The sequence below is a fragment of the Orycteropus afer genome, unplaced genomic scaffold (assembly GCF_000298275.1).
Source record: "Orycteropus afer afer isolate SDZICR_OR568_19922 unplaced genomic scaffold, OryAfe1.0 scaffold00330, whole genome shotgun sequence".
Classification (NCBI taxonomy): Eukaryota; Metazoa; Chordata; class Mammalia; order Tubulidentata; family Orycteropodidae; genus Orycteropus; species Orycteropus afer.
The window spans coordinates 3276931-3294982 of NW_006921917.1; the positions used below are offsets into that span (position 1 = coordinate 3276931).

An 18052-nucleotide genomic window follows, 5' to 3' on the forward strand; every position below is an offset into this window, starting at 1 on the left:
GTAAATATAGCACTCCCCTCCCTCATGTTTCTTTTCCTATCTCACTCATTTATTTTCTTATACACCGGTTGTATTTTTAATTTTGAACTTCCCCTTTTGGGCATGGCAGCTCAAAGGTGGAGTACCAGAGCTAGGCCTGGCGGAGGGATAAAGGAAAGCAGAAAGGTGACGTTTCTCTTGTTTTTAATAATACCAGCTAGCTGTTTGTACAGACGACCTCTGTGTTGTAAATAAAGCGGAGTGGGCTCTGTTGTGTTTATAGCCCTTAACTGTCCTGCTTGGGAGGGAGGCTTTGGAAATGCTGGGGGCGAACACCTCAGAGCCCCAGCTGGAAATGCCTCTGCTCTGGGCCTCTCCTACCCCAGGATGCTCAGGCCTCTTGGTGCTGCCCCACCCCGCTATACTACTAGCCTAAGATCCCCATAATTACAAGTCCTGCCCTCACCCCCACAGGCAACGCTCTAGCAGATCAGAGTTGCCTCAAACTCGCCACCTTGGTGGGGACAGGTTGCTCCCTGTGCTTCTGTCTGGGTGCTCGGAGGACGCGGGTGGGGACACCTTTGGGGGCGGGGCCGTTGAGGGTTGGGAGACCGTTGCTGGAGGCAGCGATCACGTGGGGGCACAAGGCGGGGCCGTGTCACGTGATTGGGAGGGGGTCACGTGATGGAGGGACGGTACTAGGTGGGCCGAGTTGGGCCACGTGACGTGGGGAGAGATGGGCGGGGCACTGGAAGGCGCTCACGTCGTCGGAGGCGGAGGTGGTGGCGCGCGGCGGAGTCCGCGGCTTCGGGTCGCGCCCCACGTCCCATCCCCGCCCTCTGCCCTGCTGCCTCGCTGACCACCACCATCCTCTTCCCTTGGGCACATCTCGCGGACTGGTCCGGTCCTGTCCGCCACTCGCACGTCAGTGTGCGAGTGTGCGCAGGCGCGTTGGGGGTGATTAGCCCCTTTGGGTGGGCGGCAGAGCAAGGGAGCGCGCGGGCGAAACCATGGCGGGCAGTGGTGCGGGGGTCGGTGGTGTCGGGGAGACCAAGGTGATTTACCACCTCGATGAGGAGGAGACTCCCTACCTGGTGAAGATCCCTGTCCCCGCCGAGCGCATCACCCTCGGCGATTTCAAGAGCGTCCTGCAGCGGCCCGCGGGAGCTAAGTACTTTTTCAAGTCTATGGATCAGGATTTCGGGTGAGCGCGAGGCCTAGACTGATGCGGGCTGTGCTGGATTGGATTGGGCGATTTTGAGGGGTACCAGTCTATTCTGGCGCATACTCGAATTTTTCTGGTCCGTAATGGAGCAGATTATACTATGCTGGGGGTAGTAGATTGACTCTTTGGGGACCGACAAGATTATGCTTGGGGAGACTGAGGTACACGGAGCTATAGGACAGACTGGCCTATCCTAAACCAGATTAGAGAAGATTAGGCTGTACTGAAACAGATCGGGGCACACTGGTTTGTATGGAGATATTCGGGACTGGCCTGAGCCAGGTAGGTCTGCCCTGTGTTGGTCAAGTACATTCTGAGCAGTTTAGTAGCACACAGACATCTCCTGATGTAGATTGGACTGTCTTGGTGCAACTTTGGGCTTCAGGCCTGTGCTGGAGCGGACAGGGCTGTGTTGGACGTTTTGTTGTTAGGTACTGGGGAGTTGATTCCAACTCATAGTGTCACTGTAACAGAACAAAGTATTTTGGGTCCTGTGCCATCCTCACAGCTGTGGGTGTATTTGAGCCAGTTGTTGCAGTCACTATGTCAGTCCATCTTGTTGAGGGTCTTCTTTTTCAGTGACCTTTTATCAAGCATGGTGTCCTTCAGGGATTGGACGTTACAGTGTTCAGTAATACAGACAGTACTGTATTGGGATGTTCTAGGCTGTCCTGAAGTAGAGTAGGCTGTCCTGATGGGACTTAGGCCGTTCTGATTTCTACCGGGGCAGACATTGTACTGGTTGATCTAGTTTCTGTTGGGGCAAACGTGGTTTTACTGGGTCACAGCACCGGAGCAGACAGGACTGTTGGGGGTGTGTAGTAGTATAGACAGCCTTATTGGGATATTTTAGTCTATATTGGTACAGACAGCTGCGTGTGGCCATGTTCTAGGCTTTGCCAGAATAGATGGAGCTATCCTGGGGTAATTGGGAACATTTTGGATTATCCTGGGCTGGACTGGGACTATAAATAATGCAAAGTAAATTCTTTTGTGTGCACAGCCTTTGAGACTGAGCCTCTCTTCCTCACCCTCAGTTCTTCTGAGGATTAGGTTGGGACAGCGTGACTGCTATGTAGAGCAACAGATTGACATTAGGAGAGTGGTACTTTCCTCTTGGGAGTTACTTTGAATTTAAGTCAGTGTTCTTCAGTTTGTCAGTAGTGTAATCTTGGGTAATTTATTGAATGTTCGTGCCTAGGTTTCCTCATGTATGAGGTGGAGTAAAATATTTAATTATCAGGTGCATGGCCCATGATATTCAGTGAGTGGTAGTTAGTATTGGGGCTGACTGGTCCATGAACTAGGAGCTCTGGTAGCATAGTGCCTAAGGCATTTGACTGCTCACCAGAAGAGTGGCGGTTCAGACCCACCAGCCACTCCTCAGAAGGAAGATGGGGCAATCTACTTCCGTAGTGATACTGCATCGGAAGCCCAAGGAGAGGTTGCTGTGAGTCGGATCTGATTTGATGGCAGTGAGTCTTTTTTTTTTTCAGTTAGTCCATAAACTAAGGAGCTATGGTGGTGTAATGGATAAGGCATTTGCAGCCTTTGTGTGGAAGGAAGATGGGGTAATCTACTTCTGTAAAGATGTATATCCTTGGAAACAAACGCAGTGGGTTTGCTATGGGTCTGTATTAACTCGATGTCAGTGAGTTTGGTTTTTTGGTTCAGTCTATATACTAGGTTATGGTGATACAGAATAACTTGTCTTAGATTAGGTTGGGTTATACTGAGACTGGGTAAGTTGGGAAGGAAATAACACTATTTGGTAGTGACTGAGCTGTGTTGATATGGACCAGGTCACTCTGACAGCAAATGGATTGAGTTGGCATTTGTCTAGGTTCCCAGAATCATAATAAGCAAAGACAGGATATCCTAATTTAGGGGTAAGGTTGTATGTATGAGAAAGGAGGACCCAGAGTAGAGAGTCTCATGGTACATATGTTATTCATTTAGTCAGCAGATACTTGCTTTTTCCTACTAAATGCCAAGTATCATGCTGCATAGTCAGGACATGCTGTTTATCAGGATAGACTTTAATGATTTGATACGGGGGTCGAGAAGGGCAAGTTCACCGTAAGGAACCCAAGGAAGTACTGACAAGACTGGGCTTTGGGATCTGCCAGGTAGATACTTCCATCTGGAACAGATTGCTTTGGGCAGAGTGCGGTGTCAGATGAGGCACAGGGCATCAGAAGATGGGCTTCCCTCCTCCTCGGGTGTTCGGCCTAGCGCAGTACTAGTCTTTGGTCTATTGGGCGTTTTCACATAGATGAAGATAGTACATTTGGACAGATCTCTGGAAGCAAGCTAGAGAAAACTAAAGGAGAGTATGAGTAGAGGAGATGTAGGTGAGGACCAAAGCCTTTTTTGGGAAGGTGTGAAAGGAATAGGGATAGATCTACAAGCCAGGCTCCTGAGATTAAATACATATTTTGACCAGCTAGGAGCTCTGGTAGCGTAGTGTCTAAGGCACTTGACTGCTAACTAGAGGGCTAGTGGTTCAAACCCACCAGCCACTCCTCAGAGGGAAGGCTGGGCAATCTACTTCTGTAGTGATACCACCTCGGAAACCGAAGGAAGGGTCGCCATGAGTCAGGTCCAACTCGACAGCAAATAACAACAACGGGGTGACCAGAGGATGGCCTTGGAAATTGGATGGAGAGGTTTAAATCAGACTCAGGGAAGTCTTTGGAGCAGCATTAAGCCCCTGAGGATGAGCTGGGAAGAGAAGGAAACATTAGGAAAGGGAATTGAATTTGGAGAGTTCTTATGGGTGGGAGGGAGCTGGTTCACTGTAAGAGAATAAAACTTGGACTAGAGAGAAAGCCAACACTTTTGAGCTGGATGGGACAATGGCAGAGACTTTGAAATGGTAGGGAGTTGGGAATTAGTTCCCTTTCACCAACCTTTATTTATCTCGTCTCTCGGCAGGGTGGTGAAGGAAGAAATTTCTGACGACAATGCCCGCCTTCCCTGCTTCAATGGAAGGGTGGTGTCCTGGGTAAGGGGCCCTGGCTCTGAGGACCCAGTGCCTTCTGTGTTGCCGAGTTCCACGAAGGCTCAGTCTTTTTCTGCAGACCTGCCCTTGCCCACTTGCAAAGGCCCTGGGCTCTGCCTTCCTGCTGTTTTGGAGAACTGGCTAGAGTCCCTCCGCCTATTCCTTCTGGAGTCTCTCCTGCTTGCTACTGCCTTTTTGGCCTCTTCTCCAGGTTCTTTCAGACGCTATACCGTTTTCTAATCCTTTCCCTAATAGTCATCATGTATGCCCAACCTCCTGATTGAGCCATTTTGTATCGTTTGCACCCTTCCAGCTAGTGTCATCAGATAACTCGCAGCCTGAGGTGGCCCCCCCAGCCCACGAGCCTGGCACAGAACTGGTGCCTCCGCCCCCACCACTGCCCCCTTTGCCCCCAGAGAGGACCAGTGGCATTGGGGACTCCAGGCCTCCATCTTTCCAGTGAGTTCTTGGCATTCTTGCGTCCAGGGAAAGGAGGTGAGGTGGGAATGCAAGCCCCTTAGGAGGGGAAGTGGAAGATTGGGAGCCCTGTCCCACTGACGGGTGGAAACCATCTTTGCCCATCCAGCCCTAACGTCTCCAGCAGCCGTGAAAACCTGGAGCCGGAGACAGAAACAGAATCAGTTGTGTCACTGAGGCGGGAGCGGCCTCGAAGGAGAGACAGCAGTGAGCATGGCGGCGGTGAGGGGCCAGGCCCTGGAGGCTGGGCAGAGTGGGAGTGGGAAGTGGTGCAGCAAACCTGGGCCTCGGTCGGTGGGGGAAGGCAGCATGTGGCCTGGTTCCTGAGATTCCCGTTCGTGCTAAGGTGGGGGCCACAGGCCCAGCGGCCCCTCAAGGCTGGAGCGCCACCTGGCTGGGTACGAGAGTTCCTCCACTCTGATGACCAGTGAGCTGGAGAGCACCAGCCTGGGGGACTCTGACGAGGATGACACCATGAGCAGGTACGGCTCCATAGGCCTCTCGCCAGGGCTTCCAGCCCTCTTTCTTCCCTCCTTCTAGACAATGCTCTCTTTCTTTTGGCCCCCTGACCACTTCTGCCTTGAGTACTCTTGTTTTGGTCAGCATTCTCTAGAGAAACAGAACCTTGAGATATATTTATGGACAGTGTGTCTTTGTGTATACATAGAAAGAAAGGGGGAGAGATTAATGTATTTTACGGGATTAGCTCACAGTTGTGTAGGACTGGCAAGTCTGTAGGTCTAGTGACAGAGTGAACACTCATGGGATTATGAGGGATTGCTGGCAAGTCCACAATCAATAGGGCAGGTGGCAGGCTGGTGGAAAGACTACAGAGTGGAGAGAGCAAGTTTGCCAAAGTATCTGAAGTCTAGAGGCAGACTATATTCCTAGGAACTTCTCTTTTAACTGATGGATCGCGTTATGGAAGGTAATTACCCCGTAATACGTCACATTACGTTTTCTTATAGAACAGCAGGTAGTCTAGTGTTTGGCCGAATCACTGGGAAGCATAGCCTCCCCGAGTTGACACAGGAAGTTAACCATCACGTGTTGCCCTCGTCCCGTCAGGTTCAGCAGCTCCACCGAGCAGAGCAGTGCTTCCCGCCTCCTCAAGCGCCACCGGCGGCGGAGGAAACAGCGGCCGCCCCGTCTGGAGAGGGTAAGAGGGTCCCTGTGGGAGGACCGGGAATTGAGAAATTGAGGGCACGGCCTTGGTTTAGGATTACTCGGGCACAGACAGAACCCTAGGGCTTCTCCCTGGATTGTCGAAGGGTATTCCAGCTTCTTCCCCTTTTCTCACCACAGACCTCATCTTTCAGCAGCGTCACTGACTCCACAATGTCCCTGAACATCATCACAGTCACACTCAACATGGGTATGGAGGGAGCCTTGGCTGAAGGGTAGAGAGGACCTGGCTTTCTGGGGAGCATGGGTTTGGGGCTTCCCCTCATCACATGGACTCTCTCCACAGAAAAGTACAACTTCCTGGGCATCTCCATTGTGGGCCAGAGCAATGAGCGGGGAGATGGTGGCATCTACATTGGCTCCATCATGAAGGGCGGGGCCGTGGCAGCCGATGGGCGCATCGAACCTGGAGACATGCTTTTACAGGTATGTTGCGGTGGGGCCCCCAGTGCTGACCTGGGCAGGGGCTCTAGGCCAGCCCACCAGCCCTGACCCTGCCTTTGACACACTTGCCTCACTTTTAGGTGAATGACATGAACTTTGAGAACATGAGCAATGATGATGCTGTGCGGGTACTGAGGGACATCGTACACAAGCCGGGGTGAGCCCCTGGGATGTGCTCAACCCCCAAGGCCTCCCTATCTGCCCCGTTGCCCTTCTGTTTTGCAATCATAAAAAATTGTAAAAGACAGGACTCTGTGTAGCATATGAGTACTTACAGAGTAGATGCCCACGTGGCTGTGCGTAGATCACAAAATGGATTGCCTGTATTCCAAGGGTCCCTTCCTGCTCCCAGCTCCTTGCGCCCTCTGGAGGTAGCCACTCTGCTGGCTTCTTTGTCGTTCCCGTAACAATGGAAATAGTTACTTGTGTCCTTGAACAACCCAGTTCAGTTTTATCTGTCTTTTGGATTCCTGTGCTGTACAGTGTGTGCACTTGTTCCCCTAGCAGTGTCTCTGTGAGAGTTGTCTGTGCCATTGAGGTGTCTGCATTGTGGAACCTACCACCCACCCCTCTGGCCCAGCTGTGTATGTGCTTATTCTTTGTTTCCTCTTTTTGTCCCCAAACCCATTTTCATCCCAGGTCTCACCCTCCTGAGGCCTCTTTCTGCCCGTCTTCACCTCCTTAGGAGCCCTGGTGGCACAATCGTTAAGCACTGGGCTGCTGATAGGTCAGCAGTTTGAATCCACCATTGGCTGTTCGGGAGAAAGATGTGATGATCTGCTTCCATGGAAACTCTGTAAACCAACAACCAAACTCACTGCTGTGGAGTTGGACTCGACTCGTAGCGACTCCTCTTTAGGTTTCCAAGGCAATATCACCATGGAAGTAGATTGCCCAACTTTCCTTCCGAGGAGTGGCTGGTGGGTCTGAACCGCCAGCCTTCTGGTTAGCAGTCAGATGTCTTAGGCACTATGCCACCAGAGAACCCTATGGGGCAGTTGCACTCCGTTCTGTAGGGTAACTATGCATCAGAATGGATTCAGTGGCACACAACAGCAACAACAATTCTCCTTTCCCCGATTGGCCTTTTCTTCTTCCCCACAGCCCCATTGTGCTGACCGTGGCCAAGTGTTGGGATCCCTCTCCACAGGCCTATTTCACACTCCCTCGAAGTGAGTGATGCTTGGGGAGGGGCCTTAAGCTGAGAGGATAGGGTAAGGCCGGGAGGCTGGGCTGGGGCTCGGAGGGATGGGAGGTAGATGGAGGAGGGTCAGGACAGGTAGGATAGGTCTGAGGGAGCGACAGGGCTGGCTTCCTAGGACTGGGGATGATCATCTTGGTGGCTTTGCCTGTCCCAGACGAGCCTATCCAGCCAATTGACCCTGCTGCCTGGGTCTCCCACTCTGCTGCGCTGACTGGCACCTTCCCAGCCTATCCAGGCTCCTCATCCATGAGCACCATTACGTCTGGATCCTCTCTGCCTGATGGTGAGACCCCACTTCACCTTGTCCACCCCTCTGGGTGTGGGCCCTACCCCTGAAGCCCCCTTGTGTCCTCTGGCAGGCTGTGAAGGCCGGGGTCTCTCCATCCATACCGACATGGCATCTGTAACCAAGGCCATGGCAGCCCCAGAGTCAGGGCTGGAAGTTCGGGACCGCATGTGGCTCAAGATCACTATCCCAAATGCCTTTCTGGGTACGGTGGAGCTCTGGCCAGGTGGTGTGGGAAGGGGAGGAGGAGCCCAGAACTGGGAAGGGCACCAGAGGGGCAAGGGTAGGAGTCAGGGAGGAGAACCTGAAGCTGTTTTCTCTCTGGGCATCCAGGCTCGGACGTGGTTGACTGGCTCTACCATCATGTGGAGGGCTTTCCTGAGCGGCGGGAGGCCCGCAAGTATGCCAGTGGACTGCTCAAGGCGGGCCTCATCCGGCACACCGTCAACAAGATCACCTTCTCTGAGCAGTGCTACTATGTCTTTGGAGACCTCAGTGGTGGCTGTGAGAGTTGTGAGTCCCCTGCCCCATGCCCAGGAGAGGGCCTTTGGCTGCCTTGTCTGGCCTTTTCAATCCCCAACCCAGCCCAGAAACGGCAGCCAGAGCCACTGTGCCCAGTGGTGCAGCCCGTGTCACTGGCCAGGGAGGCAGTGGAGCTGAAATCCACCAAGCGCTGCTAGCAGGGCAGGCCAGGCACCTGGTTCAGGGCCTTGTCTGTGGGAGAAAGGGAACTTCTTAGTTACATAAAAGCTTGTGGGCTTGAGGCACTGGCTTTGCTCCTCCTTGATGGTGGCAGTGGGGGAATTTCCTGTCAGAGACCCTCAGATCATCTGTGTTGACCCCCATCACGGGTGGTTTTGGGGAAATGGTGCCTACTTTCTCTTCATTCAGGCTTCAGATCCTGGCCTCATGAAGCAGTGGCTTCTTAATCTCTTCCTTTTCAGACCTAGTGAATTTGTCCTTGAATGATAACGATGGTTCCAGCGGGGCATCGGACCAAGACACCCTGGCTCCTCTGCCTGGGGCTACCCCGTGGCCCCTGCTGCCCACCTTCTCCTACCAGTACCCAGCCCCTCACCCATACAGCCCTCAGCCCCCACCCTACCATGAGCTTTCGTCCTACACCTATGGTGGAGGCAGTGCCAGCAGCCAGCACAGTGAGGGTAAGTCGCCCCCAGAGATTGTACAGCCAGGGTCTGAGGGGGCAAAGAGGATGGAGCAGGGTTGGGGAGGCCCAGGGACCCTGGGCTAGGGATCAGCTGCCCACCCCTCTACCCCCACAGGGAGCCGGAGCAGTGGGTCAACACGAAGCGATGGGGGGGCAGGGCGCACAGGGAGGCCTGAGGAGCGGGCCCCCGAGTCCAAATCCGGCAGCGGCAGTGAGTCTGAGCCCTCCAGCCGGGGGAGCAGCCTTCGACGGGGCGGGGAACCTGGCGGGGCTGGTGATGGGGGTCCTCCCCCGTCCAGGGGCTCGTCAGGGGGTGCCCCCAATCTTCGAGCTCACCCAGGTCTCCATCCCTATGGACCACCCCCAGGCATGGCCCTCCCCTATAATCCCATGATGGTGGTCATGATGCCTCCCCCCCCACCCCCTGTCCCCCCAGCAGTGCAGCCCCCAGGGGCACCTCCTATCAGAGATTTGGGCTCTGTGCCCCCTGAGCTGACAGCCAGCCGCCAAAGCTTCCACATGGCCATGGGCAACCCGAGTGAGTTCTTTGTGGATGTGATGTAGACCCTCCAGTGGGGCCTCCAGTCTCCACTTGGTGCTCCTGCTGTGATTGGTGTTCTGTCAATCACTTGCTCACAAAGCCTCCAGTGGCCCTGGCTCAGCCTGGTGGCTGCTGCCTGCTGTGAGGCTGTTGCCACTGTGACTTTTACCAGCAGTGCCTGGTTCCTCCCTCGAGTTGGGGGTGTACAAGGGACCTTTGGTTATTTTTAGCTTTATTACTTTTTTTAATAAGCTTTTTTGAAGATGAAAATAGACTTTCTTACACTTTTTGGAGTATTTTTTATAGACATTTTCTCTTTTATATGAAGAATCTCCCTGTCTCTTGAGCCCCTCTTCTAACCCTGAAATGTGACCTCCTATTCCAGTCACCCAGTCAGCTCTGCTTTGTGTGGGGCCGTGGGTGGTCAGTGGTACCCTGGGAGGAGGAAGGGGGCTGGTCACCCCAGACAGCGGTCGAAGGAAGCTGGGGTATTTGGTATTTGGGGCTCACGTAGCTGCCTTTGTTACTCTATTTATTTTAGTCACTTGTATAAAACACCAAATAAAGCAATAGAGGCAAACTGCCCACTGCCGCTGGTTCCTTTCTTGGGGAGGGAGGCAGGTAACCAAGGGAAAGAAAACTAGCAAAGCGTGACTTATCAGAACATTTATTTGTGAGGCAGTTAGTATCCCTTCAGAGTAGGCACAGTCCTGGGGACAGGAGGCCCCCTTCAAGGCAGGACCAGGGCCTGGAGGGAGAGGGTCTGGGCTTCGGCTTGAGAGAAGGCACAAAAGTGGGCCAGGCCCTGAGTAGGAGTGCTTAGAAGCCGAGGGGGTTGCTGGTGACCACCCCACCCTGCTCCACCAAGGCCTGGGAGATACTTTTGAAGTTGCGGAAGAGCTCCTGCTGCTGGGGGTCCGAATGCAGGGCGGCCATGTTCTCCCGGATCCGGGTTGCAGCCTATGAGGGGGAGAAGAGGGAGGTCAAGGTGTGCCTCAAGCCCCCCTCCCCACCCCGTTCCCCATCTGCGCTAGGTAACCACGAGTCTCACTTCAATACACCAGCTGTCACAGAGCATTTTCTCATGCTGGGCTGTGGGACTGCCCTCGCTCAGTGCTCTTGAGGCCCTGGTGGGAAGTAGAAGGGAAACAAAGTTGTATGTTGTGATCCTGGCCCAGGATGCCCCTGCGGCTCAGGCTTCCATACTGCTGCTCACCTGGAGAGAACCACCACCATGGCATAGAGGTCAATGGCACTGTTTGCCAGGCGCTGCAGCAGAAACTGCTCCTCTGTCAGGTAGATGGGATGGGATAGAGTGGGAGGGGGGGAGGGGAGTGTTAATCTGAGGGGGTGGGTAGAAGGGGATGGGGATGGGGATGGAGTAGAGCTCACTCACTGACAATCCCCTTCTTATGTTTTATCAGTTTGGCCTCCACAACAGTGGCGAACTGCTCCAGAGCCTTCACTGCCTGAGGAGATTGAAGGGGGCACGGGCTCAGAGGGGTCCTCCCGTCATCCTTGACTCGGGGGTCCCTCTACCCCTGGCCGCTTACCAGGTCGCCACTCCGACTCAACTCGGGGTGGATAATTCCACTGAAACTCAGGCCAGTGCCCAGCCCTGCCCGCCTGGAGGAGGAGAGAATGACAGGTTAGTTGCCACATACCACCCTGCCCTTTCCTGGTCTGAGTCTCCTACCTCTAACCTTACCTCCTCAGCTGTTTGCCTGCCTCTCCTAGCAGGAGGCCAGCATTCCCAAAAGGATTCTTCAGAGCGTTGCCAAGCCCAGAGAGTTCCTTTCCTTTGTCCTGTGGGAGAGGAGGGTCCATTGCAATAGTCAGGACTCACTGTCTTCCTCACCATGTCTTCACAATTCTCCGCCCCTTACCATACAGCCTTGCAGAGCCACGAATAGCCGGAGAATGTCATTTGTCCCCTCAAAGATCCGGAAGATACGAAGATCACGTAGCACGCGCTCTATCCCAGGCTCCTACCATTGGGGACGACAGCTTATAAGCCCCTGCTGAACCGAGCTCAACCAGCTCTACCTGGCTCACCGAGGCTACTCCATGCAGAGGACCCCCACGTACCTTCATAAAGCCCATGCCCCCCATGATTTGGATGCACTCGTCTGTCACCTCCCAGGCAGCCTCCTAAGGACAGAGGAGCAGATGAGATTGATTTGGGAGCCAAGCTCCTAAACTGGACACTCCCTCCCAACATAACCTCTGACCTCACCGAGCCAAAGATTTTGCTGATGGCGGCCTCTATCTGGAAGTCCTTGGATCCCTGGTCCATGTTGGCACTCACCATGTAAGCCATAGACTGAGGTTGTGTGATCAGGGCATAGGAAGGGAAATTGAAAAGAGTTGCACCAGACCCAACCTGATACCCTCAATCTCCAAGATTAACTCTGACCAAGCTCCACGAGGCCCACACAGTCACCTAATGCTACGTGTCGTGCACATCTAAGTCATTAGTCCCGAGTCAGTTCATCAAGGCTCTTCAGGCATATGACTTCTTCAAAGGGGTCAAGAAATAAGGGGTGGGGTGGGGGTAGAATTAACTTTTGGAACCTCTGGGAAGCACCTCAGCAGAATAGCACCCCTTTTCTACAGAAGCTGAGCTGACTATGCCTCTCCGCATCCCCTAGGGCATTGGTGTGAAGCTGGAGACCCACTGCCCCAGGTGCTGCTGGGGGTTGTAGTCTGACACAACTGGTCAGAAGGGCACCGGGCTCCAGGTAGGGTGGAGCGGCCCTCACCTCAGTCACATACTGCAGCATAGCCATCCGGGCCAACTTCTCCTGGATCACCCCAAAGTTGTGAATTTTTTCCCCAAACTGGGTTCGGTTAGTAGCATGATCCACCTGGAAGAGGGCGCACAGGTCACATGGTGGTTCCGCAGTCTCCTAGGAGAGAGACTGGAGGGATGGGCTTTGGCCAAAGCCACGGAGTCAGGCCTGGCTGGCTGGAGGCCTAAGCTAGCAGGTCAGAAGCTACTGTGGGGAGAGGTTTTCTGATGGAGGGAGTGCCTGCAAGGGAATGAGGACGCACGGAAAGGGAGCAGTGTGGCTCAGATTTAGGCTAACCATAGGGTTGACAGGCATTGGAACTGACTTGACAGCAATGGTAATAAGAGGAGCCTGGCAGGGTACTTACAGCCTTAGCAATGATGCCCTTCATTGTGCCTGCAAGGGCTGCGGCCATGCCAAACCTTCCATTGTTGAGAATGTGCATGGCGACCTTGAAGCCACCCCCTACTTCGCCCAGCACGTTCTCTGAGGGCACCCGCACCCCATCAAAGTACACCTCTGCTGTATTTGAGGCCTTGATGCCCATCTTCTTCTCAGGGGGCCCACTGTAACAGGGTGGGATAGAGAAGCAGAAGTGTGTTGAACAAGTTGCCACCAGGAGAAAAAACTGCCCTTCGTCCCTTATGAACCAAGGAGGAACGATACACTCCCAGACTACAAGAGGTGTACAAATCACGGTCCCACCATGCTTCACCATGGGCTTGGCTCAGTTTTAAAGAGCTAAGCTTGAGATCTGTTTCATACATATTAGCCCCAACCAGAACGTGCTTACTGCTTTGTTTTTTTGTACCCCTCCCCTCACCAGTGATGACATGTAATAACCGTGTGCCCCAGAGCCCAGTATTGCTGTCTGTAGGCTCTGCCTCTTCCTCCAAAACTCACTGGGTAACACCCCCAAAGCTCCTCTCCACAACAAAAGCTGTGATCTTCTCTTTCACGGCGCCCGTGGATGCATCTTTAACTGGTGTTTTGGCAAAGACTGTGAAGATTTCTGCCAGGCCACCGTTACTGTGGAGGAATGAGGGGGGCAGTCAGGGCAAGAAGGACTGGGAACAGTGGGGCCTGGAATGAGGCGAGATGGAGGAGGAGACAGGAGGAAGATTGCCTGATCCAGAGCTTGCTTCCGTTGAGGGTGTAGTATTTTCCACAGGGGCTGGGCACAGCCGAGGTTCGGATGGAGGCAGCATCTGACCCACTGGAGGGCTCAGTAAGACAGAAGGCAGCCATAGTCTCCCCTGTTGGGCAGAGAGCTCTCTTACGTGAGTCCTGACGGGCTTCACATTCCCCCAGCAGCTCCCCATTAACACCTCTGGGCCCTGCGCATTCCCCCACCAGCACACTGTGAGCTGCCCCAGAATCCCCCAGCCATCATGTCCGGGTCATCTAAGTGCCAACCAGCTTAATTTGTGCCAAGCCCAGAACACCCCCCCACTCCCTATCTCCAGGGCTGCCTCACCAGATGCCAGTTTAGGGAGGTATTTTTCTTTCTGGGCCTTCGTGCCAAAGAGCAGGATGCCTTTGAAACCGATGCTCTGATGGGCCCCCAGGGTGATGCCCACAGCGAGGTCATGCATGCCCACGATCTCCACCAAGCGGGCGTACTGCAGGGGAAGCAGGCAACTGGCTGTAAATGGCTGTCTGGGGACCTGCCTTGGCAGGAGCATAGAATAGAGCCAGGCCTGGCCTGGGCCATTTCCACAGAGTGTGGAGAGAGGAAGAGGCCCAAGGAGAGGGCGCAGTTGAGGATGCTGTCTGTCCCAGCTACTGGTGGGAGGTCTCCACCTCAGAGATTCATTAGGGCTTGGGGGCCAGGGTTAGGTCCTTGGCTCTAGGGGACAGCATCTAATTTCTTGGTTTTTGTGGGTATGTATGTGTTCATTAGGAGCCCTGGTGGCACAGCGGTTAAAGTGCTCAGCTGCTTGCTGAAAGTTCTGCAGTTTAAACCCACCAGTCACTCTGTGAGAGATAAGACATGGCAGTCTGCTTCTGTAAAAATTTATAGCCTTGGAAACCCTATGGGGTAGCAGTTCCATTGTGTTGGCAGTAGTGGGTCTTAAAGTGTGTATACAGTAGGGAGGGGAGGTCTGGTGGCACAGTGCCTAAGGCATTTGACTGCTAACCAGGAGGTTGGCGGTTCAAAGCCACCAGCCACTCCTTGGAAGGAAGATTGAGCAATCTACTTTCGTAGTGTAACTGCCTCAGAAACCTAACAAGGGGTCGCATCAACATCTCACAGGCCCAGCAGTTACTTGGCAGAGACCTTGGCCCAATAATGAACAAAGCCCTGGACTGGGGTCCCAGAGAGTGACTGAGGGGTTCCTCTCACCTGAGTGTTGCAGAGGCCCACACCACCCAGCTCACTGGGCACTTGCAGACCAAAGGCCCCCAGCTCTTTGAGGCCCTTTAAGGTGGTCTCCTCCACCTGCTCCATAGTGTCATTCTTGGCAGGATCATTCACCTCCTGGGAAGGCACAGGACCCCACATCCAGGCTCTTTATGCCCTTCAAACCTTAACCCAGTCCTCAGCCCTCAACTCTCCAGCCTCAATCATTCCTTACCTCAAAGAAACGGGACACGGGTCCCACCAGTTCTTTGAGAAACTGAGTCTGCTCCTCGCTGAGCACTGTGGGACGTCAAAGCCAGACTGGTAAGGCAGCAGCCGGAGGACGGGGAAGCAGCCCTGCCTCCACCCAGCTTTGATGACTCCTGCCCTTACCAGACGGGTATGGGAACACCTGATCGGTAGTGAGCTGGCCCTTAAACATCCCCACAGCAAAGGACTTAGATTCCTGGGCAGGGAGAAGGCGAATTCAGGGAGGTGGCTGGGGTCGGGGGGAGTGTCTACCCCACCTCAGCTCCTCCTGACTTGGGAGCCACATACCACTTTGGCCTGGCTTTCCTTGGCAGAGGCATCAGAGAGAGAATCTGACTTGTCTACGGCGGCCTGGAGACATAAATGGTTAATGAGGATGGGGAGGGAGACTTCGGTGTGCCTAGAGGAACATGTGTACCAGCTTAGTGTATGGGAGGGCAGATCCTGCGACACGACCTTTACCCTAGTTCCAACCATAGAGCACCCTGGCCTGCCCTTTGCCCTACTTTCAGTGCCAGAATGGGCAGGCAGGTTAAGGTGACGAAGAGGGAGACCCCTGCCGGTGGCCAGGAGGTGGGCTTCCACTCTCACACCCCACTCCCCGGGCTGCTGTGACTTACCTGAGCGGCTCCACTGACATAGCCTCGATCGGTCGGGCCGGGCCGGAGCCGCTCCAGGAGCGCGCTAGGTCGCGAGCTGCGGGGAGTGAGAGTTCAGTCCTGGTCCAGTCCCAGGACCGCTGCCTCCCATCTCTCCTGATGGACACGGACCTGCCGCCCCCCAACCGCAACAGCTGTCGCCCCACGCCCGGGGCCATCTTAGCCGCCTGCATCTCCGCGCTGCACCAGCCGCCGCTGTCTGGAGTTCTGGCTGACCTCGCGCTCTCGTCCCGCCTCCCAGAGTCCACGGTGCCCCCACCCTTGACTCATTCTCCACAATGCACCGGGAGGTGGATGGGTGGTGTTTCCGGGCCCCAAGGCATGCTGGAAATTGTAGTTCCGCAGCTACAGCCAAACCCCTGCATTCTGGTTGACCTGGAGCGGTTCCAGCCGTCCTTTGCATCCCCCAGCCTCTTTCATCCTGCCTGTCCGAGCTAGAGTCTAGCCCTCAGAAAGAGTGATGGGATAGGATGGGACAGAAGAAGGAGCGTAGGCGGCTGCATCCAGAGAGATGGAGGGTAGACTAAAGGGAGGACTTCCCAGGAGGAGTTTGAAAGGAGAGGTGGGAAGACAGATACTATACTGATGATGAACACCTGAGGCAGAGAGAGGCGAGGAAGATGACCCTTTAAGATCTTTCACGAAATCCATTTCTTTCTATTAAAACAAAAGGGTTAGGAAATGGTAGGTGGGGGGCTCAACCAGCGTGTGAGTGTTCCAAGCTTATATATCCTCTTCAGACCTAAAAAGTGTAACTAACTCTTGAAATACCTAAAAGGTCACAGTAGAAAGGACCCCTTGGGCTCACTGCCCCCCCCCCCAGGACCTCTCACTTTCTACTCATCTCTCTCTCTCTGCCCTCTGCTCCTTTCAGAGACAATAGCGCCCAGCCTAGACCTCTAGGCAGATAGATTTGTCCCACACCTGACAGGAACTATGGGAGTTCTCAAGTCCCTCCTTTCTCCCATGCTTTCTCCCAAGAAGTTCCTCATAATTTTAGCCCTCTTCCCACGATTCCCACTGGGGACAGGCCCAAGAGAGGACAAACCTGGGTTCGGCTTCTTTTCCTCCGTGCTGCAGGAGCCGCCTTGTGGGGACATCCTCTTTCCCAGACCCTCAGGAAAGTGTCGCTAAATTATGCCTGGTTTGGGGGAGAGGAGGTCAGGGTGTCAGAGCAGGTGATGTAGTGGTGTCAGTGAGTCAGGTCAGTTCAGAGACTACCTAACAGCTAAAATTGGGTTGGGAGAAGGCAGCTCAGCTCCTGTCTAGGAGGATTAAGGAGATTAAAGTGAGAGAAGAGAGATGTCGGAAAGACCAAGAGGTGAAAGACAGGGGTTCTTATGGGCAGGCCTGGGAGTGGACTGGGGTGCTTCTCCCTAATATTTCTGTGGGGTCTGGGATGAAAGGGCAAAGGGTGGGGGAGATGAAGTGAGGGTTTGCGTGGCTCTCTCTCTGGGCTAGTCTCTTCCTTGTCCCAATCCTCCCTCACATGCGTTTCACCAGCTCCCAGGTCAGCTCTCTGGCTCCTGGCCCCTCCACTACTGCGGTGGGCACCCCCGCTCCTCACAGTGCTGCACAGTGACCTCTTCCAGGCCTTGTTGGGTGAGTAGACCCAATATCCTGAGGGAACAGAGGTGAAAGGGACTGACTTGGACCTCTGAAGGCTGTCATGGACTTCAGGGCCAGGTGGGAGCCCCGTGCAGGGCTCACCCCACAGTGTTGACAGCCTTACATGGAACAAGATGATGGCACAAGTGGCTTGAGAAGCCCAGGTGGAGGGGAATAACTCATTCCTCTTTCTGTGACAGACATCCTGGACTATTATGAGGTTTCCATCTCAGAGAGTCAGGTAAGGAAGGGAGTGGGTGCCTGGCTTCCTGAGGGAGCAGGCAGGGCTGGAGGGGTGAGGAAAGTATTGCTAACATTACATTGAAATTTGGAGTCACAGTTGCAAAAATCCTGAGGCAGTGGCCTAGGGGCTTGGGGACACTGAAGATGTGTTTACTCCCATCCTGTAGCCCCTTCTCCCTCTTGCATCCCCCTTTTCTCTGCCTGCTCCAACTTCAGGCACTAAAGAGTTCAGGATGTAGTTATCTTCCTCCTGGGAACCCTGAGGGAGAACCAGACCCCCAGGGATTTCCTCCTCCCAGCCCCTCTCTCACTCCCTAACACCCACCATGGCCTCCCTCCTGTATGTGAACCACCATGGGTGCTCCCAGCCCAACTCTGGGTGCTTCCTTCCCTACGAAATGAAATCCTTCCTCATTGTCTCTGCTATCTTGGCTTGTGGCTGGTCAGTCTCCATGTTTGCCTCAGGGCCTCTCTGCTTCTGCTTCTAGCTCCTTTCCCATTATCCGGGTTCCTGCCAGCACCGAAGGAGTTAACTCTGCTAAGGCACCCCCCCATTCTCGCTCTTCGCTCCCTCCCTCCCTCCCCCTGCTTCCTCTCTCCTCCTCTCTCCCTTTCCCTCCTCG

At 54.3% G+C, this 18052-nt stretch overlaps 3 protein-coding genes across 3 annotated transcripts in view; 2 read left to right on the forward strand and 1 right to left on the reverse strand.

Annotated features, from left to right (window-relative positions):
* The first annotated feature begins 989 nt into the window (after positions 1 to 989).
* On the forward strand, positions 990 to 9536 carry DVL2 (dishevelled segment polarity protein 2). The gene is made up of 15 exons (XM_007952298.2): positions 990 to 1183; positions 4142 to 4211; positions 4522 to 4667; positions 4795 to 4904; positions 5032 to 5167; positions 5754 to 5844; positions 5991 to 6060; positions 6157 to 6296; positions 6395 to 6471; positions 7419 to 7486; positions 7673 to 7801; positions 7878 to 8009; positions 8138 to 8317; positions 8749 to 8967; positions 9088 to 9536. The coding sequence occupies exons 1-15, from the start codon at positions 990 to 992 to the stop codon at positions 9534 to 9536; spliced, it is 2211 nt and encodes a 736-aa protein (XP_007950489.1).
* Positions 9537 to 10332: 796 nt separating this feature from the next.
* On the reverse strand, positions 10333 to 15751 carry ACADVL (acyl-CoA dehydrogenase very long chain). The gene is made up of 20 exons (XM_007952308.2): positions 15690 to 15751; positions 15540 to 15615; positions 15208 to 15270; positions 15043 to 15115; positions 14885 to 14949; positions 14653 to 14787; positions 13783 to 13927; positions 13432 to 13561; positions 13209 to 13334; positions 12673 to 12871; positions 12276 to 12380; positions 11750 to 11836; positions 11602 to 11664; positions 11400 to 11501; positions 11222 to 11319; positions 11067 to 11139; positions 10910 to 10982; positions 10730 to 10802; positions 10565 to 10640; positions 10333 to 10473 (listed from the first exon to the last, which is right to left on the reverse strand). The coding sequence occupies exons 1-20, from the start codon at positions 15749 to 15751 to the stop codon at positions 10333 to 10335; spliced, it is 1965 nt and encodes a 654-aa protein (XP_007950499.1).
* Positions 15752 to 17086: 1335 nt separating this feature from the next.
* Positions 17087 to 18052, forward strand: part of DLG4 (discs large MAGUK scaffold protein 4) — a 25483-nt gene continuing 24517 nt past the window's right edge. Inside the window, exons 1-2 of the mRNA XM_042782470.1 lie at positions 17087 to 17180; positions 17387 to 17427. The gene's annotated coding sequence lies outside the window, so the exon portion shown is untranslated. The remainder of the gene's footprint in view (positions 17181 to 17386; positions 17428 to 18052) is intronic.

What these genes read in the sequence shown, in the direction of transcription:
- DVL2 (XM_007952298.2), top strand. Translation starts at nt 990, where the DNA reads ATGGCGGGCAGTGGTGCGGGGGTCGGTGGTGTCGGGGAGACCAAGGTG. An exon ending in CACAGTCACACTCAACATGG is followed by an intron (nt 6,061 to 6,156) that starts GTATGGAGGGAG and finishes CTCTCTCCACAG; the next exon opens with AAAAGTACAACTTCCTGGGC. An exon ending in CTATTTCACACTCCCTCGAA is followed by an intron (nt 7,487 to 7,672) that starts GTGAGTGATGCT and finishes TGCCTGTCCCAG; the next exon opens with ACGAGCCTATCCAGCCAATT.
- ACADVL (XM_007952308.2), bottom strand. Translation starts at nt 15,751, where the DNA reads ATGCAGGCGGCTAAGATGGCCCCGGGCGTGGGGCGACAGCTGTTGCGG. An exon ending in ACATAAGAAGGGGATTGTCA is followed by an intron (nt 10,803 to 10,909) that starts GTGAGTGAGCTC and finishes TCTACCTGACAG; the next exon opens with AGGAGCAGTTTCTGCTGCAG. An exon ending in GTGACAGCTGGTGTATTGAA is followed by an intron (nt 10,474 to 10,564) that starts GTGAGACTCGTG and finishes TCCCCCTCATAG; the next exon opens with GCTGCAACCCGGATCCGGGA.